Source organism: the organism of the source record quoted next, unplaced genomic scaffold (genome assembly GCF_019419815.1).
Source record: "Pyrus x bretschneideri cultivar Hongxiangsu unplaced genomic scaffold, Pyrus_bretschneideri_v1 Contig16, whole genome shotgun sequence".
Classification (NCBI taxonomy): Eukaryota; Viridiplantae; Streptophyta; class Magnoliopsida; order Rosales; family Rosaceae; genus Pyrus; species Pyrus x bretschneideri.
Window position 1 is genome coordinate 3,594,250 of NW_025999457.1, and position 20,272 is coordinate 3,614,521.

The window sequence follows — 20,272 nt, forward strand, 5'->3', positions numbered from 1 at the left end:
TTTTCTTGGAATCTTCTTTTTAGCTCTTGATTGCGCTGCAGTATCATCACAGTCGCCGCCAGCAGAAGCAACGACAGTAGCCTTAAACTTTCTCTTCCTCTTTTCTGTGGTCCTATCGCTCTTTCGGAGTTGGCAGCTCATCACCATCATTGCCAACAGCAGATATGGATAGTCTTTGAGGCTGCATTCATACATAATCCAGGAACCCTCATACATAATCCAGGAACCCTCTCGCTGCTCTTGTAGTGAAATCTTTTGGCATGGCCCAAAACAACGATGTTTCCCTCCATCGTTGCCCCCATCTCTTCCTTTTCTTCTCTTTCTAAGAATGGTCAATTTCTGGAATCTTGAAATATATCCGGATGAGTAATTCATTCATGTGATGGCAATCTGTAAATGTTTCCTAACGGGGAAGTATATCTCTTTTTTTTTGTTGCAAGTACTACTGTTTGAAATCTCTGTGAATCAGTTTTTGGTTGTGTTTTAATTAAGGACAATAATTATTTGTTGTTTTAATGATCACCCTGCCCTGCATGGACTATTTGTCTCACATCCTGGGCTTGAACTGAGTTGGTTTGTACTGTGTCTCGTCATTTTTTACTTTTTGAAAAACAATTAAATGAAGTTTGGTGGCCGGAACATAGTCGCTGCTGCAGCTGTTGTTGTTGGTGTTATTTGCGGAGGAAGTGCTCTGCTGATCCGGTTCCTAGTCGGCAGGTCAGTGCTTGCTCTGCTTGCTCCTTCAGCTTCAGTGCTGCAATCTGATAAATTAAAGCCATCAAGTGACTGTGAGTACTTGTTTTTCACCTGCTTTTCTATCACCATTTCAACCTTCATTTCTCCAATAACTCAACAAATACATAATTATATACGTATATACCTCATTTTCTATGAGACGCTTCTCTTCTTTCAGCCGTTTTTCCTGTTCAGAATTAGAGCCATGCATAATACACCAAATTCAAATCAAAACTGTGTCCAAATCACTCCACAAATATTTAAACCAACTTATCAACCGCATCAAATTAAAATTCTGTAACATAGAACATGTAGATATATATGGCACCAGCAGAAATACAGTGATCAAGTGATCAGACAACTTACAGTGATCAAGTGATCAAGTGATCAGACAACTGAGTATATAAGAAAAATATTAGTGAAACACTATAGTCGATTTTAATCTACACTTTCCCCTCCCCTTCTCCCAAACCACAAAAATAATGAAAGAACAAAAATGCAAGTCCCTGCAAGAACCGTGAGTTCGAGGGAGGGCATCTCACAGTACACATGACCACTGATCCGCATATGTGTAACGTGGATATGCCCTCAAACAGAATGCAATTGACAATAGAATAGAATTAGAACCCCTTCCATTAACAGAGAAAGAATGTATACCGTCTCGATAAGAGCTGTACGGGTTTCCATCATCAGCTGCGTCTGCATTATCAGTAGTACTCAAGTGAGTTTTTACCACCAATCTATTAGACTTACTGTACTTCCAATACACTACACAAACTATATAAACGCTTCATGCATCTGTTACTACTGTGTGGTTATTTCAATGATAGTTGAGTGACTCGAACCCATTTTTTCTTTCTTCATATTCCTAGTTATTTGTGACACAGGAACACCATCGAATTTATATTAGTGCACATATATGTTAATCTCTGGAATTACTGAAATGATCAAATATCAGTAAACTTGTGTCGTAAAACACTTGTCGATGTTGTTACACATGAAATTGCAGTTTCATAGACGAATCATATATTTTGTAGCTTAAACTTCACTCAAAACATGAAGAAAATACCTTGATATCATGGAAACAACAGAACTTGCCAACTTCCAAAACTCAAGGACAAAAACATAACAAAAGAGAACAGACGTTTCAAACATTATTGATCTTCGACGCAATCACTGCTAGAAAGAGAAACTATATATGCAGGTTTATATTCCGAAAATAGGTACTTCACTTAATTGAAAGATCCATTGAAACCAGTCTAAGTGAAACCAGAATATGAACTAATTAATAATGGTCTGCGCATAAAGAAACAACCTTTCTTGATCTTGTTTGTCTTAAAAGTGCATCCAATTCCTTCTCAAGCTGGGTGAGCTCTGGAACATCTAGATTATCAAGGTCTTGTGCCTCCATACCACTGCAAACACATAATCAGATCCCGGTCATGTGGGTGAATGTAACGAAGCTTCTGTACATGATACTTACCTTTGACTCATTTTCAGAGAGAGGTTAGCGCCTGCGCGGAGATCACTACATTCCGCATTATGCTTCTGCACCCGAGATTAGCAGAATGTGAGAAGAGACGATAGGCTGCAAGTATTGCTACTGGTGTTTGTAATTATTTCGACACTGATACAAAACATGAAGTCCTAACAAATACAGTAAATTGAAGTTATAAATCCAATCTTCTGGGGGTAACCCAGATGGTGCCTGGCAATTGTCTTTGATGCTAACCTTGTCAGTACCACCAACATTCTTGGAAGCACCAATTTCCTCTTCACTATGCATCTGGTAACGCTCCAGAAGCTTTCCCAAACTGAAGTAGATAATTATGTGCATTAATTGTATGAAAGAAATAAACCATCCATGATATACTTACAGTAGAAAAGATGCCATTTGTACGAATATAATTCATCTAGAAAATTAGATTAAACTGGAAATAGGAGGTAGGGGCTTAGACAATTTTAAAAACTAGGGCAAAGGTTCCTCTTTCTATTAAAATCAAAGCGGCTCCTCTTGTGTGGAGATTAAGAGTCTATCTAACACGTGAAGAACGTATTGTGTGATAATTGGACTTCATGATAGCATACTCAAGTACCAATTGATTTTTCGATAAGGACTTAAAAGAACTTGGCGTTTCCACGTATTTCCAATTGATTTTTCTTTGAACATTCGTAATCTAACATGGTATCAGAGCTAAAGTTAATACATATCCTTGAACTGAAACAGAATAGAAAACAATAGGGACCAAAAACTGAATAAAATTGAAACTGCAGGGATAGAAGTAGAATTTTGTGCAAACTACATGGACTACATGTAGTTTGTCCTCGAAAGAATGGAATTTTGTTTTTCATACACCTTTTTATTTATTTCTCTTTTTTTTTTTTTTTTTTTTTTTTGTAGGCTTAAAGTTGTCCTCCTGGGGGCAGCTAGCTTTCTCTCTCTCTGGATTTTGAGAATGTTTTTGCTCACCATCCTCAAGTGATTGTGATGCTTATCGACTTATTTATCATTGTTCAATATGTTTACATTTTGAAATCTGTGCAGTGGATAGACACAAATTTTAAATTTAAACTTATCTAACAGTGATAAATAAGGTGATGAGCAAAAATGCACCCATAGATTTAAACTACTAAGATATATAACCCTTTCACCCCAAGTTATGAACTTATAGGAAAGCCAAACCAATAGAAGAATAGAAAAATAAACCTTTTAGGTATAAATCCCCCTAGAAGGTTAAACGAGTGACATTTAATATTTTACTCTCAATGTAAGATGCATGCCATGATTATTTCAACGGATGAGGATTCTTTCCGGATCCTAGGATCTCGGGGATTACTTCATCGTGTCTGTTCATCATATATTATGCTGCCAATTTTCGGTCAAAAATCCTTTTGAATTTTTTTTTATTTATTTCAATTTTAAATAAAAAAATTTAAAATAATTTCTGATTGCATGATGACAGATGAACGAGTACGATGAAGTGATTCCTAGGATCCTTACAAAGAGGATCCGAATAGGATCCTATTCCTATTTTGACAACACTTCAAGATGGACGCTCAAGGATCGATGAAAACTTGACACAAGAGAGAACTGATGGATCAAATAGTTGGGCCTTATCCTTATATACTGCACCACTACTAGATATAAACATCAAAGTTAAAACTTCATATCGCAGTTAAAATGCATGTTTGGAAGAGTTTTAGGAATAGCGAAAACCTCTTTCAAAAAACTAACCAGTGTTGAAAATGTTTGACGTAAAAAATTAAAATCCTTCAAAATTGTGAAAGCATTTCTAAGTGCATTCATGAAAAATACCTAGCAAGTGCTTCTTAAAGAGTTCCAAGTGCTTTATCAAGAAACAATTGAATTTATAGACATTTTGATTGTTGCTAATCAAAATGTTTATAAGCAAAAGTACTTTCCAGAGAAGCATTTTAAAATGACCCTAAGTCGGGACAACAATAATGTAACATACATAGTAGACAAAAGGATGTGCACGACGTGATATGCAATTGATTATCGTTGAAGGTGTGAAGCATTGTATGTCTCGCATCAGAAATTTAATAAACTTTGTAAGGGCTTCGAAGGGGTTGGACTTCTCCCGATTTTGTTTAACTCGAAGCCAGATGGCAAACTAGGAGGTTAACCTAGGACTGTAAGTATGTCAGTGGATTATCATACGCATATTTTATTTACATGCATGCAGAACTTATCTACATATTTATTGTATTTTATGAAGCATATATCGTAACGTTCTCTCATATCAATACTAGTTAATTTCACATTTATAGTCAGATCATATGGAATAAATGAACAAAATTTCAAAAGGAATTATAACAACATAATTTTCTTATAGAGGTGGTTTTTTTTTAACAATGATGCGATATATTTTTTTTTTTAGCAAATGATAATGTTAGTTGTTAAATTGTTAATTGTTAGGATGAAGGAGAATTCACACCAAAGTACATATGCATGATTACTTTTGGACATTGCTATAAAACATCATCAGCGATGCCATAGATTTTGACCTTGGTCCTTCCTTTAGGTATATTAGGTATATTATTACGAATATTTTGATATTGGTCCTTTCTTTCCTATATTTAAGTATATATAATACCACATTAGATTTTATTGAACTTTATAAACTTATGTACCTTCGCCCTTTATGGAGCAGACTACACCTTTCTTCTTTCTGCAGTAAGAGTTCAGGGTGTTAAATTCTTGTAATTAACATGGTCCTTCCCATGGAGTGATGATACAAATATAAATATACTGACTACAGGGAACTACTGATATTTTTTGTTCCTTTTTTTTTATTTATTTTTTTTTTTTTATAAGTTGAAGATGGTTAAAAAACCCGAGCAAGCTAATTAATTAGTTCTTAGACGCAAAAATCACCAAATAATCATGCAAATACTTTGGGACTCTGATGATCCAATATATAGTCTACTATATATATAGTGCTTCGCCAAACAAAACTTCATCTCAGACATGCATGGAAATTTAACCAATATTACTCTAACTATGACCATATCACTCCTTATGCATGGAAACTTTTCCTTATCATCTCAACATATCGTGCTATACTATTTTTCACTGAATTCTTTAAGAAATTCTTTCATGTGATGGAAACACTGCTTGACAAGTTAACGTGGTGTTACAAATTCACTCACAAACTCACTCGCAATACAATGCGTGCAACTATTGATATACATGAGTGCGTACCAAAATCTCGACAACAATAGCAACCGTCACACACAACTCTATCAGATCAAATGGTGATTATATTGATTTCAAGTCAAGTAAATATATATCGAACATAAACTTCAAACATAAGCTAGTGGATGATAAGATGAGGTATGTGATTGTTTCTCAAGTTGAGGTGCAATGTTCTATTTTCCTACTGAACCCGACAATCAAACTGTGCATATGAATCACATGTTATTCAGGTCAGAACTTGATCAATTCAATGTTTGGTATCTTATGTTGCCAAATGGTTTGGCAATAATACATTTCACGTCAAGTAAATATATATCGAACATAAGTTGGATTTTTTTTATGAAACATAAACTTCATTAATAGAAGAAAATGTTACATGAGATGAGATAAACTTAAAGAAAAGCTGCTAGTAGGCCAAGTGGACCAAGAAGCTCAAGGCACATGATGCCCAATTAGACTATGTTGACGCAAGTCGTCTTTTGCCACAACCACCATATACCTCACCAATCCTCCGTTCAGATCAGTTGATATGCGGTCAGCACCAACAAAACATAAGGGCCAAAAGACAAACCACATATGCAAATAAGTCCTAATTGAAGAACATATCTAATCCCCAATTTCACAACAACAAAGATGCACAAAGAATACACAAATTTGCCTCTAAAATACTCAGCAAAGCAGCCAGCACCAGCAAGGGAAAACTGGTAATGCCAACCAAACAAGAAGACAAAACACCATCAGAACCGTTGAAGGAGGCGGTGCGGATACCCAAATTAGCTGCACAGCGGTTTTGCACACATTCATCTAAGTGAGCTACGACTCGCTCTTGAGGTGGGTAGCAAACACAATGGCTAGAAGAGGCTTCTCAATCGAAAGCAGGTTATCCAACAAACAAATGCAGGATTTGTGGGCTGCGGAGTGGGAGGGTATAGGAGAGCATTTGTGTGATGCACAGAGGAAGGGTATCTAAGTAGTTGTTACGGTTAGGGATTATAGATAATTTTAGGGCTAACTTAAATCGGGTGCAACAAGCTAAATATCTCGAAGAGGTGAGCGGAAAACCAAAAGAATAGGGACAATGCACCCAATATGAGACCGAGCTCAGGCCCACTACCACCGAAATTCGAGGATTGAGGCGAGCTATCATCCTTGGAGAGATAGGGTAAGCTACCAGCCTACCATCAGTGAGTGATGGAGCAAAACGGCAGGGGAGAGAGAAGGGAGGCGTTTTTATCTTATTGGAGGCATCTATACTTACATATTCTCCTAAGTTAGGGAAAACAGCATCCACTTTTTTCCCATCAAATACTAACAATATTGACGAAGAAAAGGAATAATATATAAATATGTATATAGTATTCAAATACAGCAACTCGGGTCCTCCCCATGCCCTTTGAAGAGATTGATGCTAAAGGTTGTCTAAAGGTGTTCATTCGTCGGTAACGGTGGATGATGGAAGTAGTCACTCCAATTAATCTCTTGCATTGTGTAATAATAATAAGTCAATGGGAAATTTGGTCCAATGTCGAGCGTTGGAAGCGTAATGGGTAGGAGAAGGCTGGAAACTCAACATTCGAAACCCTCCTCTTTGTAAGCAAAGGACAAAGAATATCGAGCGCTAAACGTATTTATACGTGTTGTCTTTTAACGCTAAATTGGAGATTTCATTTATGTTTTCATTGTTTTCAACCTGAGGTATAACCACATACGAGTTTTCTTTTAACTATTTTATTTTAATTTTTAGAAATAAATAATTTCCTAATTAATAGTAAGTTTCAATGTGTTTAAATAATTAAAGTTCAAAATTATGTAAAGTAATTCAAATATATAAATATTATTTTTTTTACCTCAAAAGGCGAAAGAAGCATAAAAATTATCACTTCAAAAGTAGCCTGTAATTTTAGACCTCGATCTATAAACCCCTTAAAATTATACAAAAGATGTGAAAAGATAGCACATACATCAACTAAAAATAAATAAAATAAAATAAATGGAACTTTTAAGGAAAAGCATCGGATCTTTTTCTAGAAGATCTTAGAAAAAATTTGTGATCATAATCATTCATCGTATATTATGCAGTCACTTTCTATTTATATTTAATTTTAAATTTTAAAATAATTTATGATCGTAAGATATATGATAAACGGTTACAATCACGATATCTCAAAAATATCCCAGAAAAATAATCCAACACGAATCATTTTCCGACTTTTAATTACAAGATGGTAGCCAGCTAGCAGCCTAGCATTGCAAAGACAAACAAACAAAAAGAAGGAAGAAACGATACTTCGGGAGCCAGCTGTCTAGTTCCTATGGCCGGCACTTGGGACATAAAATCGAAATTAAACATAAATCAACTTCGATCGCACCGAATGATTCAGTCTTTTCAATTTTAACGGTTTTAATATGAAACGAAGCGCAAATTAAATAACAGTTTAATTTCTCTTCTTAATATTTGAAACGGATCCTAAACCGGACAACAATATATACAAAATATTTAATTTAGTTAGCAAATTAAATGTTGGCATATAATTGGTTATTTGGTGAAGGTCATACATAGATTTAAATTTGGATACTTAAATTTTAGTGTAGCAGTTATTCGTTGTTGCGATTTGTTTTCTATTTTATTTTGAAACAAACTCAAAAAGAATTTCCTTAGATTTTAGTACGATGGTTATCAATTATGATTTTACTTACCGCTTAAACTGTTCTTTCTCCTGTTTGGAACCAAAACAAACGGGAAACAATTATAAAAGTATGGAATTGTTATTAACATTCTAAAAATCTTATTTAGCATTTTAAATTTTTTATTATTAAAAAAAATACGAGTATAAAATAAAAATTTTAAAATACTAATAATAATTACTTAAAAATAAAATAAAATAAAAGTCCAGAATCCCAAACCGAAAAAAACTTGTAAGGTAAGCGCAAATTTTTAACGGGCCTACTTGTTAGACTCAAATCGAAATCAAAATAATTTGAAATCGAACTGAACTAAAACCGAATGGTTCGATTTTACTACGGTTTCCACCCTCAAATCAAACCGCACCACAATAAATTCAGTTCCGATTTTACCCCAACCACACTTAACTGTACCCAGCCCCGGTTCCTATTAAGCCTTTTTTTTTTTTTTTTTTTTTGGGTCGAGATCCCGGTTCCTATTAAGCTAAAACGTAGCTAAAGGAAGAAGAAATTACAGGGGGGCGTACCTCTCGCCGCTACAGAACTCGTAAAGCCTCCCTTTGGCGGAGAAGATGACGAGGCCGACCTCCACCCCGCAGAGCACGGACAGCTCACGTGCCTTCTTGATCAGCCCGCTTCTCCGCTTGGAAAACGTCACTTGCCGCCTGAGCTTGTTGTCGATTAGCTTCAGCTCTACCTTCCCTCGCCCCATTTACTTGCTCTTGCTTGATCTCAATTTCTCTCTCTCTCTCTCTCTCTCACTCTAGTTTCCGGGAGCGACTGTAAAACCCTAACCTAGAAGCAGCAGCAGCGAATTCGAAAGACAACCAAATGAGGGGTTTCTCAGTCGTCGGCGACTCCTCCCACCCCACTACCATTTAAGGTATTTACTTTTTTTTATTTATGGATATTACTAATTTTGCTTATAGGACAAAATAGGAAATGTATCAGAACCAAAGAGAATCGTTTTACTTTTGGTGCACATGTCAACAAGACATAATTTTCGGAAAAGGCGGGATCCATTTTCGGGGGATCCTAAGGATGCTCGGTCGTAATAGTTTATTATACATCGTGTGATCAGTTTTTGTTAGGTATTATTTATATTTAATTTTAAATTTTAAATAAAATGATTGTACGATGAATAGTTATAATCACGGAATTCTTACCATCCCCTTTTCGGATCCTTTTCCATATTTTTCAGCCATTTTTAAAACAAAATAAGATTATTCTATTAAAATGTAAGCCCTCTATTTTGGTCTTAGTAGATATGTTTTTGCTCACAACGCCCAAGAGATGGTGATGTAATGTTAATCATTTACTTATCAATGTTAAATAAGTTCAAATTTTGTTTCCTATATTTTCACTTTGATTCCAAAATTAGGTAACTAAAATTTATTTATAGAAATTTTTTTATTTTCTATAAATAGTACTTAACGCTCTGCCCTAATTTGGTAATATTGGGGACCACACATCCAGAAGAGTTTATCCTGTCTGAACGTTTAGGGTAATCAGTAGGCCACTTTTGCTTTTGTCGCATCAACCATGTCCACATCATTATTTTATGGAAAACCTATCCTCTTTTAGGATTGACATTGGGTGTGCGGCTCCTCGCAGAGCACGTCTGCCTTCCTGAACCATCCATATTGGCAGAGTTGGAAGGGATTTTTAACGTGACCGTCACACGAAATGATACATCATATGTTTTTATATAAATATTGGATTATATGTATTAAAAGGTTAATAATTTAAAAATTAAAAAATTTCACTAATTTCATAAAAACACGTGGTGTACTATCCGTATTTCCGTCTCAACTAAAAATTTATCCAAAGTTGGGAACCACCCCACTTGAATTCCTAGGATTAAAAATTCTTAGATCGCTTTGATGTATTTTAAAAATGATTAAAAATATTTTTAATGAAAATATTTTTAAAATGAATTCTTAGTAAAAATTTCAATAGATTCCGAAAAATATTTTAAGTGTTTATTCTAAGAAACACATGTTTCTGCAAAAAGTACATATATAGTGTTTCCTGCAATAAGCACTAGATATAGTGCTTCTTCCAAACAAAAACACTTACACCATCTCCAATCTTTGGGCCAAAACCTAAAATTTTTAACCTAAAAAATTTAGGTTTCAACACAAAAACAGTTTTTCTCCTTCAACATTTATGGGTTAAATTTTTAGCCCGAGAGTATTAAATAATGAATTTAGAATAATTTTTTCTTAAAGTAACTTATAAAAAAATTATGTGGACTATCCTAATTTAATTTTATGAACATTTAAACCTAAAAATATTTAAATTCCGATAAATATTCAAAAATATCTAAACTGGCACTATGAAAATCATGGAACACTATGAAAGAATATGAAATATATAAAATATATTTTTTTAATTAGTTTGGCCGTTAGAGTTAAATTTAGATCATTAGATCTTTTGTTTTACCGTTAGATTTGATCATATTAAATCTTATCCGTTATATTCAATAAATTTATAAATATAAAACTAAAAAAATTACACGTATATGGTGGCCCAGCTCCACTAACTCAAGGGAATCCTAGGCTAAATTTGCTCCAGAAATGATTTTTGGGTTAAAACTCATATTTTCTCTAAGCGTTAGAGCAACTTGGGGTAAGTTTAGAACCTAAAATTGGAGTTTTACTTTAGGGGGTTGGAGTAGGTCTTAGACTATCTCTAATGGTAACCTAAAACCTAAAAATATTTAGCCCAGAAAATTTAGGTTTTAGTCCTGAAACAACTTTTCTACTTCAACTCTTCTGGTCTAAAATTTTAGCCCCAGATTATCAAATAATGAATTAAGGCTATTTTTTTTAAATTAACTTTAAAAAAAAAAATTATGTAGACTATCCTAAATTAATTTTATGAACATTTTAACCTAAAAATATTTAAATTCCGATAAATTTTGAAAAATCACTAAATCAATACATGAAAATCAAGATAAACCACATAAACTTAATACCAACGACATTTAATAAACCACATAAACTTAAAAAATAAAAAAGACAATTAATAAACCATATAAACTTAATACAATCGAAAACTCATAGACTACATAAACTTAATAATGATATCCACCATCTTGACTTGGTGATGGACTTGGGTGATAGTCTTATGATGAATCATCATCTTGAAATATACTCCTTGTGGCATTCCTTCGTAAAATTTCCTTTTGCTTACCACGTAAGTATCTCTTCCTCTCTGGAGTGTATTTGTCGAGGTCCTCCATTATCAAATTAGTTTCGTACCTTGCTTGCTCCCTATCCCCTTCTTCCTTCATGGCCAAAAGCATTTGGGCCGATTCTTCTTGCCGACGACACTGGTTTTCGTTCATTATTGCCATTTTGCTAGCAAATTGTGCACGTGTCGGATCTTGGGACTTCCCTTTTCTCTTTGCTTCCTTTTACTTATCTCTACCCGGGGGCCTTGCAAAAGAAGAAGTTGGGGTCATTTGTTTGACATCTTCATTGTCAACAAAATTCACACCTTCATTGACATCATTTAGGGGTAGGGCTTCATTATGAAATAATCTTCCACATTGTTGGTTCGCATCGGTTCCCCACCTCAGACAATCCTTGAGGATGTTCCAAGCATGATGCAACTTAAAAGCTTGATTTTTTGGTGTAGTTCTTATCTTGTAAATTGCCATTGCTTTGTCACCCTATGCAACAAATACATAAAAACAATTAGTTGCAAAATGCTATTACGTACATGACAACTAAAATATCAACAAATAAACTCACAATTTTTGAGGCGCTCCTTCTACTAGGCATGTCAACCATGGCTCTCTCCAAGCTTCCTTTCCACAAAGTGCACGCTTTGTTGATAATCTTCCACCGATCATAAACACCACCAACTTCCCTTCGACCGGCGTTGGAGTTTTCACGGAACTTATCAACGATTTTACCCCATAAAACCTTTCTATTTTGATTGGTGCCGACGGCACCATCTTCGCTAATCGAAATCCATGCCAAACATAAAGCAATATCTTCGTCAAAGTTCCAATTACGACCTCTAACATGCTCTTTTGCCATCTTCAAAATTCTAGAAATGAGAATAAATGGTATAAAGAAAAATTGGAAGAATTGTAGGAGAAAAGTGAGTTTTGTGTGGATGTTTGAACAAATACATAGGTATTTATAGAGTTTTTGGTTGAATTTTAAGTTAAATAATTTTTTAAAATTATTCTAGCCGTTGGATTTAAATTTGGACCGTTAGATCTTTTTTTACCGTTATATTTAATTATATTTGATCTAAGCCGTTAGATTCAATAAATACATAAATATAAAACTAAAAAAAAAAAATTTGAACCTGGACCGTTGGATTAACCAACGGCCCATTTAAACGTCACCGTTGGATTATAAAAAGTAGCCGTTGGGCTGCTTTTTGCATTGACTGTTGAGGGAACACCTCCACGTGGGGCTGTTGGTTGGCTGGAGATGCCTCACGCATGCAGCGCGTGGGCAAGTCGGGAAAGGGAACTGGGCTTCACAGCCCCAATTTCAATCTTAGTTGATGAGGCCCATTTTGGTTTGTGGCTTAAAACTGGGCTGGTATTTAACCCTCAAATGAGTTTTAGGTTTTAGGTTAATTTTGGATCATGGGTTGGAGTGGATTTTTTTTGGGGGGGGGGGAAGGAAATTTTAGGTTATAAGTCATCATTGAAGATGGTCTTAGTGTGACATCCCACATCGCCCAGGGGAGTGATCCTTATATGTATATTCTCATCCCTATCTAGCACGAGGCATTTTGGGAGCTCACTGGCTTAAGAACTCCGAAGTTAAGCAAGAAGTGGGCTAGAGCACTTCCAGGATGGGTGACCCACTAGGAAGTTGCTTGTGAGTTCCCAAAAACAAAACCGTGAGGGAATGGTAAGCCCAAAGCGGGCGATATCGTGCTACGGTGGTGGAGCGGACTCGGGAAGTGATCTGCCCCGGGCTGGGATTGACAATTGGTATCAGAGCCTAACCCTGGTCGCGTGTGTGCCAACAATGACGTCAGGCCCCTAAGGAGGGTGGATTGTGACATCCTACATCGCTTAGGGGATTGATCCTTATATGTATATTCTCATCCCTACCTAACACGAGGCCTTTTGGGAGCTCACTCGTGAGTTCCCAAAAACAAAACCATGAGGGAATGGTAAGCCCAAAACGGACAATATCGTGCTACGGTGGTGAAGCGGGCCCAGGAAGTGATCCGCCCCGGACCGGAATGTGACACTTAGTGCTTTTGTACTCAAAATCACCTTTATCAAAAATATTTACACTCGTTTTAAAAACACTTACAAACGAGTTCTTAATCTCTTAAGAAGTTGTAGGATATTTCTACTTACGATTTATGAAATTTTTTGAAGGCCTAAGTCCCAATTTTGTACAATTGTTAATAATTCGTAAGTTATTTGTGAAAATGTTCTTCTGTGCGGAAAGCCATCCTACCACGTTACTTATTCGCATAAAATACAAATATAGAGAATTTTACTTGAGGGTTTTTATGATGTTTTGAGTATTGAACACTTCTAAATTTTTAATAGTTAAATATTAAAAATTAAAATCAACGATTAAAAAGTTTAAATATCATATACTTTGAAACATCATATAGAATTTTTCCCTTCTAAAAACAGATCCACCAAAATGAGCTCATGTAGATGCTAACGTTGAGGTTACCTCTTTGTGTGTGTTTAATACATGACCGTTTGGACTTTGGAGGCAATAGACACACGGATCTCTCTCTTAATTTTCGGAAATTACACAGAACAATGCTATTTAGGGGTGGAATTTTTTGCCAAATTACTATACCAACTGAATTACCAACCGTACCATACTAAAGTTATGCCAAAAAATTTGTACCATTGATAATGATACGGTATTTGTACCGTACCATATATTTTTGATACGGTAATGGTATTCAAAACCATTACCAGCAGTATACTGTACCGTACCACTACTATTAATATTATATTATTTATTTATTCATTTATATATATTTAGGTATTATTATCATTATATATGCACTTTATTTATTTTTTTTCCTAATCATTTATCCAATCAACTCACCGTCTAACCTCTATTTTCCCAATAAAAAAACTTAAGCCTTCTTGTGCTGCGACTCTTCATCTTTTCACTCATCTAGCCACCGACTTCAGCTCTGTTGCTCCAATTCTGATGACTCTCTCTCCGGAGTCCATCTCATCTTCTCTTTCATCAAATTGGGATGTCTTTCTCTCTGACTTTGTCTATTAAGTTAATTTTTGTACAATTTTAAAGAATGTAGATATGGAATTTAGGAATCTTTGTACTATTTTTTTTAGGGATATTGGGTTCTTTCAACAATTCTTCCGTCTATTTACTTCTTGTTTCTTAAATGAATCTCTATAAAATTCTCATAATTAAATAAAAAAGTTTTAAAAACCCAAAGGGAGTGGCCAAAACACGTTCGGGCCCTGAATTGGGTTGGAAAAAAAAATCAAATTTTGGCCCAAAACAAAGTGGTAATTACCATTACCATACCATGTCAACCGAACTATTTGGCATGCTGAAATTCGGTATACCGAAAGTTTGGCACGATAATGATAATAGATTTTGTCATACCAAAAGTTTGGTATGGTAATTGGTAGATGGGTTTTGGTACGGTAATTGTACTAATACCACCCCTAATGCTATTCACACACCTATTTTTAACTTTAGCTCACTCTAATTTTTAACGTAGGATCGAATGAGTTACATTAAGAAAGAGAATTCCTGAGCTTAGAAATTAAAACATGAGATGTGTGTGTAAACTAGAGTGGATAGCACCACCAATTATCTAATATTGATGATACTATTTTATGGGTTTTGTTGTTTCAAACTTGACTGCACAATTGCAACTCATGATTTTGATGGGTTTTGTTCATATTTCATTGTTTTGCACTAGTTGGTTGTACCTTGGTTCTGCATCTTCCATATCTAACTTCACTAACATTATTGGTGTGAGCAAAACAAGACCTTAGAAATTCAAGAGAATTGGAGTAACAGAAGTAGCGCTAAAGAAGATGACACTTTAAATGTTCAAAAGCAAGAACATTAGGTAAGAGCAACAAAGGGCACTGGAAATTAAACTTAGATTCCTCCTAAAACCCTTAAAAATCAGTAACACCGAAAAACCAACAAACCGCCGCACATAAAACCAATGTAGGGTTCCCGGTACATGTGTGTCCGTATGGTTCAGACAAACTGAACAATATTTACTTGTTGAAACATTGTTTTTGAGAGGTAGAAAGACGTCAGTTCAGAGAGAAAGTTTCTCCCCGTTCGTCGCCCCCATCTCTTCATTTCCTTTTCTTTCTAAGGCTATCTTTGTAACATGGGAACAATGATCGAAGAAATGGAGAGCAAGCTGCGAAATTCACCCGATCAGACTTAAACTTAGGCCATGCCTTCGAAAGCAATGGATTTACCACTTATCTGCTGTCCCAGAGGGACTAGAACCATTGTGCAGTTGTGACTGAAGCGTAGGGCTTACAACGGCTTTCTACTTTCATCATTGGATTTTAAAGTTCATTGAGCAGGATCGGGAGACACGCATCTTTTACGTACAGTGAACACCGTGACACTTTTTAAGCCATTAATTGAAGAGCAAGCAATGGCTAGGATTGTATCCAGTTAAACTGCAGAGAGGCTGATCAGTTTTGTGGTAAATTTGGTCTGTTCATGACGTACACAAAAGGTCAAGGGTGTTTTCCTTCGTATGGCTTTGGTTACTTGTCTTCTGTGGGTTTTGACTACTCTTTGTAAAAGTTGGTTATTGTGTAGTGGATGGTTTTTTGTTTTCCGGCTGGAGAACCCAATTTATTCTATCTGCCGAAGAACAAAGAACTTGGAGATATGTTTCTGTCAAAATCTTGGATTTGCCACGGCCAAAAACAAGAAGCAAGCGTTGGAGGTACGTCTAGGGATGGGGGAGAAACTGCGAGCTTAAGTATCCATGGTTCTTAAGCTATGAGTTTCAAGTCTAGTAATCCGTTTCTCATGGTCAAAATGCAACCATCATACATAGCAATTCACTTGGCAAACTTCCTCGCGGTTTGTACAATCCCAGTTCATATTGGAATATGAATTAGGAATGAAACAGTTTAAGGAGCAACAGAACTACATAACAACCCCCTTTTTGGTTTGTTTTTATATTTTGTTTGTGATGTTTGCAGAGACTATCTGTACCGTTTGTTAAGCAATGTCTTTGAATGCAAGAGTCTATGATGGTCGGAAAGCATTTGTGCGCGAAAATCGTCCGAAAGCAGGGGATGCTTGTGTGCTTGAGCTGATAGTAAGAGCCGCACTCGTAAAGTCACATTCAAGGTTGGCATGTGCATTGCTTGAGACACAAAGTGATGCATTAAACAAGACGTAAGATATTGTAGTCTCTGTGGACACTATTATTGATTGTCACATGTTAATAAACTTCACTCTTCTTAACTTTGTTGTCATATAAACTTAACACATGTCAATCAATGATTGAAGTCACAGAAGGACTCTTTATCTTCCCTATACACGAGGACTTCCATGACAAGGACCGCAGGTGGGTTGACAACGCTTCCAAGTAAACCACCATGGCACATAGCGCTAAAAAAGTCTCAATTCTCATGACGATCTGATTAGCTATTCATCATCAGATCAAACTCATTGCAGTATGAACAATTAGACATGATGCCACTAATTAACAAGCTCAACAAGTTTAAAGTAGCAAGATTTCTTTTTCCCGTCTCTCTTCTTGTAGAACAGGAGCAATTGAAAGGAATTTGAATCTCCTTTTGGAATAAAACTAAATCAACCTCCTGACAGGCAAAAAAATCAAGACAGACATTAACCGAAAAATAATTCCTCAGAAACCCTAACTTTTCTAGTGTGATCACTAAATTATTGAGGGGCTATGTTTAGCCTTTTCGTTGGAGATGGTGATGAATATGACTGAGATGCACACTATACAATGACTAAAAACCATACATCAACATCTTCACCGGTAATGAACAAGCCGATATCTAATACATGGTAAATTCCAATATCCGCGAATCACAGTAAGTGGGAAGATAATAAAGCTTCCGTTGCCAACGGTAGTCGTCTCACGAACAGTCAGGCTGGCTACCCCTCGTGATAAAACCATAAACAAAACGTAAAGGAACCCCTTTTGTGAAGGCGAAGCAAAGCAATCACAAAGCTGTGTCGGGAAATAAAAACATATTCAAGTGCATGTCGAAACAGGGAGTAGCGTTGGCTTTGAAGACGCTGTAAACAAGGCTTTGAAAACTTCAACTTTTGCGGTAAGACCCGCACCCGCATACTTTCTGAATCTTTTGCATCGTCAGACAGAAGCCTTTGCGTCATGCTCAGCACTCGCAGGAGGTTTGGCATCAGATTCTCCAGCAGCGGATGGTGGTTGGTCAGCAGTTTCGTCCTCTGTGTCACTATCATCATTCTCTGCTGGTAGCACAAGACGGTTAATTTAATTGTCAGTGATAAATTGTACGCTAATCTGCAGTAACTAGTCCACTTCCAACAAACAAAAGATCATGCAGCTAGAATGGACTATATAGATTGTGAAACTCACCATCAAACTTGCCAAGAGCGTCAGCACTCGAGCCACCGCCACCCATGTTCAACTTCTGAAATAACAGAACGCAAGAAATTGTTTAACGTAATAAATAATTTAATATAAACAATCCTATAGTCAGGTGATGGTATAGCTACTTATACTAGTATAAACAATTCAACAGTAAGGCGATAGTATAACTACTTACAGACATATCAAAGTCCCCAAAGTTCATATTGTTTCCAAGTCCCCCGAGGTTCATATTGTTTCCGAGTCCTCCAAAGTCCATATTGTTTCCGAGTCCTCCAAAGTCCATATTGTTTCCGAGTCCACCAAAGTCCATATTATTTCCAAACCCACCTGGACCTGGAAACCAGAATTAAAGCCAAAAGCATACAATCAGAATTCCTCAAGGAAACTATGACAATACAGAAAGAGATTTAGAAAGGACAAGAAACACTCACCGCCTTCGTCACCTTTCACTTCTTCAGGCTCCTCATCTTCATCAACCCATTTATCCCAATCCACTTTCAGAAAAATAGGAGCTTTTCCCTGCTGTTTTATCAACCTGCTCCACCATTTTTCCTCAGCTTTTTTCACTAGGTAACAGATATTTCTCAAGCCAACACTAGACTTGGTCTCCTACAAGTAAAACAATATGTTAGTCCCATAATTGATTACCGTATGATATCCTAGTAAAATGAAATAAATCCATGATGGTTATGACGAGAAAATTACATTTACATCAATCTTGTCATAGAGATCAAGGTCAACTTCATAAGGTGTCTTCTCTGGTCCAACAGTAGCAGAGAACAAAAACTTTCCTTCAGGCTCCAGTTTAAGCTTTACATCTTGGGCATCCGGCAAGTCAATAGTTATGTAGACAATATCAGACCTCTGGGCCCATTTCACATTAGGATGTCGGCTGAAATGTAAATGTTTAAATGAAAAATTCGTAAAGATTAAAGTACAAAACAATTGAGGTAAATCATATACTCCAGAACAAAAAGCTTTTAGAAATATAAACTTAAAATATTATCCATAATGCTAGCAACTTCTTCTAACACACTTACTTTCAACTTTCTAATATCATAGTTTTTTTTTTTTTTGCTTTTTTCACTTCTGCAATCAGTACCGTCCAATCTTTGAAATTTTCATTAAATTGGATCGTAGAGTGCCTACAAATGTTAGGCAGGCTGCTACAAGGATAGTAGACCCAAAAGTTCCATCTTACCCGCCAATTGCTAAATGTTAAATTTCTTGAACTACACAACATATGCCAAATACCCGAACAGTTAGAGAACACTGGACATTCGTTGTACTCAATCTGCATATATCCCAGGACCAAGAAAGTTATGAAGCAACATAAATGAAACTGTACAGCAGGTGTACAGCAGGGAACAAAGACTATGAAACTGGCATGCAAGTACTGTATGACAAATCAGACTAGCATTCATCAAACCAAAGCTTGTAGCTGCTAGCAATTAGTTGTTAAAATCCTACACTAATCAACCGTTCCTGCACATCTATCTAGCTTTATTCGCATCCCGTCAATAAGAAAACGCGTTCAAGCACGTAGTTGCAGCTTGCACAAATAAGGCATTTTAAGTGTGATAAACAGAAAAAGGAAATGGAAACAAGAGTTTAGTAAAAATGGGAATAGATAAAATAAAGCCGAAAAAGAAAGACCGGCACAACAATTGCACAAATTAACTAGCTTTCTACAACATACAAAAAAGAGTGAGAAATCTAATTCAGCAATTCCCTTCCTAATTAGGTGTATTAATTGAAACAAAATCTCAGTAAATCCTTTGAAAAATAAAACTCATAGCCCCTGTTTGGTTGCAGAGAAAACGAAAAGGAAAAAAGACAACATATTTCCATTCAATTACTTAGTTAAATCAAATAACAGGTAATTTCCATGAAACGAAAAACAAATCATTCAGAATTAAAACCCTAAACCTCTACTGAACCCAACACACAAACCAAAGCGTCTACACAGATTCAATTTTCCATATTCACAGATAACTCAATTTCCATCACTTTCTCAGCAACCAAACAGAAAATAACTGAAAAGGTAAAGACGAAAAATTGGAAAACCTAACTCAAACCCTATGCTTCTTATGCAACCCCAAAAGAAGAAAAGAAAAATATCGAAAGTAAATGTAAATAAAAAGAAAACAGGATCTAAGAGCAACACCTCATATCGGCGTATCGATCCTTTGCTCAGAAACAGCGTTTACTTCGCACTGAGAGAGAGAGAGAGAGAGAGAGAGAGAGAGAGGACGGAGTGGTTTATCGAGGAATGGAAAAGGAGTTTTAGTGTTATTTATAGATTTCTGGACGGTAAAAGTTTAACGAAAATTAATAAAAAGTTTAAAAATAATGAATAGTATTAAGAAAATGTATAAATGTGATTTTTCGTTAAAAGTGAATATTATTGTGAATGTTTTGTTAAAATTCTCTAAAATTTAGTATTTTACACATTTATTTTTATTTTTCAGACAATTTTGTTAGATTTTTACATTAATTTTTTTTAATTTATTCATTTCAACAGCT

The 20,272-nt window shown here is 35.7% G+C and overlaps 2 protein-coding genes across 4 annotated transcripts; both read right to left on the bottom strand.

The window, feature by feature from the left end:
• Nucleotides 1-455: 455 nt before the first annotated feature.
• On the bottom strand, nucleotides 456-9,134 carry LOC103940003 (MADS-box protein EJ2-like). 2 transcript variants are annotated; one of them, XM_048580982.1, is made up of 7 exons: nucleotides 8,665-9,107; nucleotides 2,468-2,549; nucleotides 2,219-2,283; nucleotides 2,051-2,150; nucleotides 1,393-1,434; nucleotides 881-922; nucleotides 456-761 (listed from the first exon to the last, which is right to left on the bottom strand). In XM_048580982.1, exons 1-7 carry the CDS (start codon nucleotides 8,847-8,849, stop codon nucleotides 672-674), a joined length of 606 nt encoding a protein of 201 aa, XP_048436939.1. In that variant the 5' UTR covers nucleotides 8,850-9,107; the 3' UTR covers nucleotides 456-671. The 2 variants fall into 2 exon arrangements, with proteins under 2 accessions (XP_048436939.1, XP_048436940.1); XM_048580983.1 differs by lacking the exons at nucleotides 456-761; nucleotides 881-922 and adding an exon at nucleotides 1,084-1,130 and having other exon boundaries at nucleotides 8,665-9,134.
• Nucleotides 9,135-17,147: 8,013 nt separating this feature from the next.
• On the bottom strand, nucleotides 17,148-20,065 carry LOC125475746 (co-chaperone protein p23-1-like). 2 transcript variants are annotated; one of them, XM_048580986.1, is made up of 6 exons: nucleotides 19,914-20,065; nucleotides 18,452-18,638; nucleotides 18,178-18,355; nucleotides 17,922-18,079; nucleotides 17,732-17,786; nucleotides 17,148-17,601 (listed from the first exon to the last, which is right to left on the bottom strand). In XM_048580986.1, the coding sequence occupies exons 1-6, from the start codon at nucleotides 19,916-19,918 to the stop codon at nucleotides 17,486-17,488; spliced, it is 699 nt and encodes a 232-aa protein (XP_048436943.1). In that variant the 5' UTR covers nucleotides 19,919-20,065; the 3' UTR covers nucleotides 17,148-17,485. The 2 variants fall into 2 exon arrangements, with proteins under 2 accessions (XP_048436943.1, XP_048436942.1); XM_048580985.1 differs by having other exon boundaries at nucleotides 17,148-17,604; nucleotides 19,914-20,064.
• Nucleotides 20,066-20,272: the final 207 nt, after the last annotated feature.

Excerpts from the sequence above, each read along its gene's own strand:
- LOC103940003 (XM_048580982.1), bottom strand. The coding sequence starts at position 8,849 with ATGGGGCGAGGGAAGGTAGAGCTGAAGCTAATCGACAACAAGCTCAGG. Across the intron at positions 923-1,392 it reads GTACAGCTCTTATCGAGACG|GAAAAACGGCTGAAAGAAGA; the intron begins GTATACATTCTT and ends AATTCTGAACAG. Across the intron at positions 762-880 it reads AGCGTCTCATAGAAAATGAG|ATTGCAGCACTGAAGCTGAA; the intron begins GTATATACGTAT and ends TTAATTTATCAG.
- LOC125475746 (XM_048580985.1), bottom strand. Across the intron at positions 18,356-18,451 it reads ATGACAAGATTGATGTAAAT|GAGACCAAGTCTAGTGTTGG; the intron begins GTAATTTTCTCG and ends TTTTACTTGTAG. Across the intron at positions 17,787-17,921 it reads TTGGGGACTTTGATATGTCT|AAGTTGAACATGGGTGGCGG; the intron begins GTAAGTAGTTAT and ends CTGTTATTTCAG.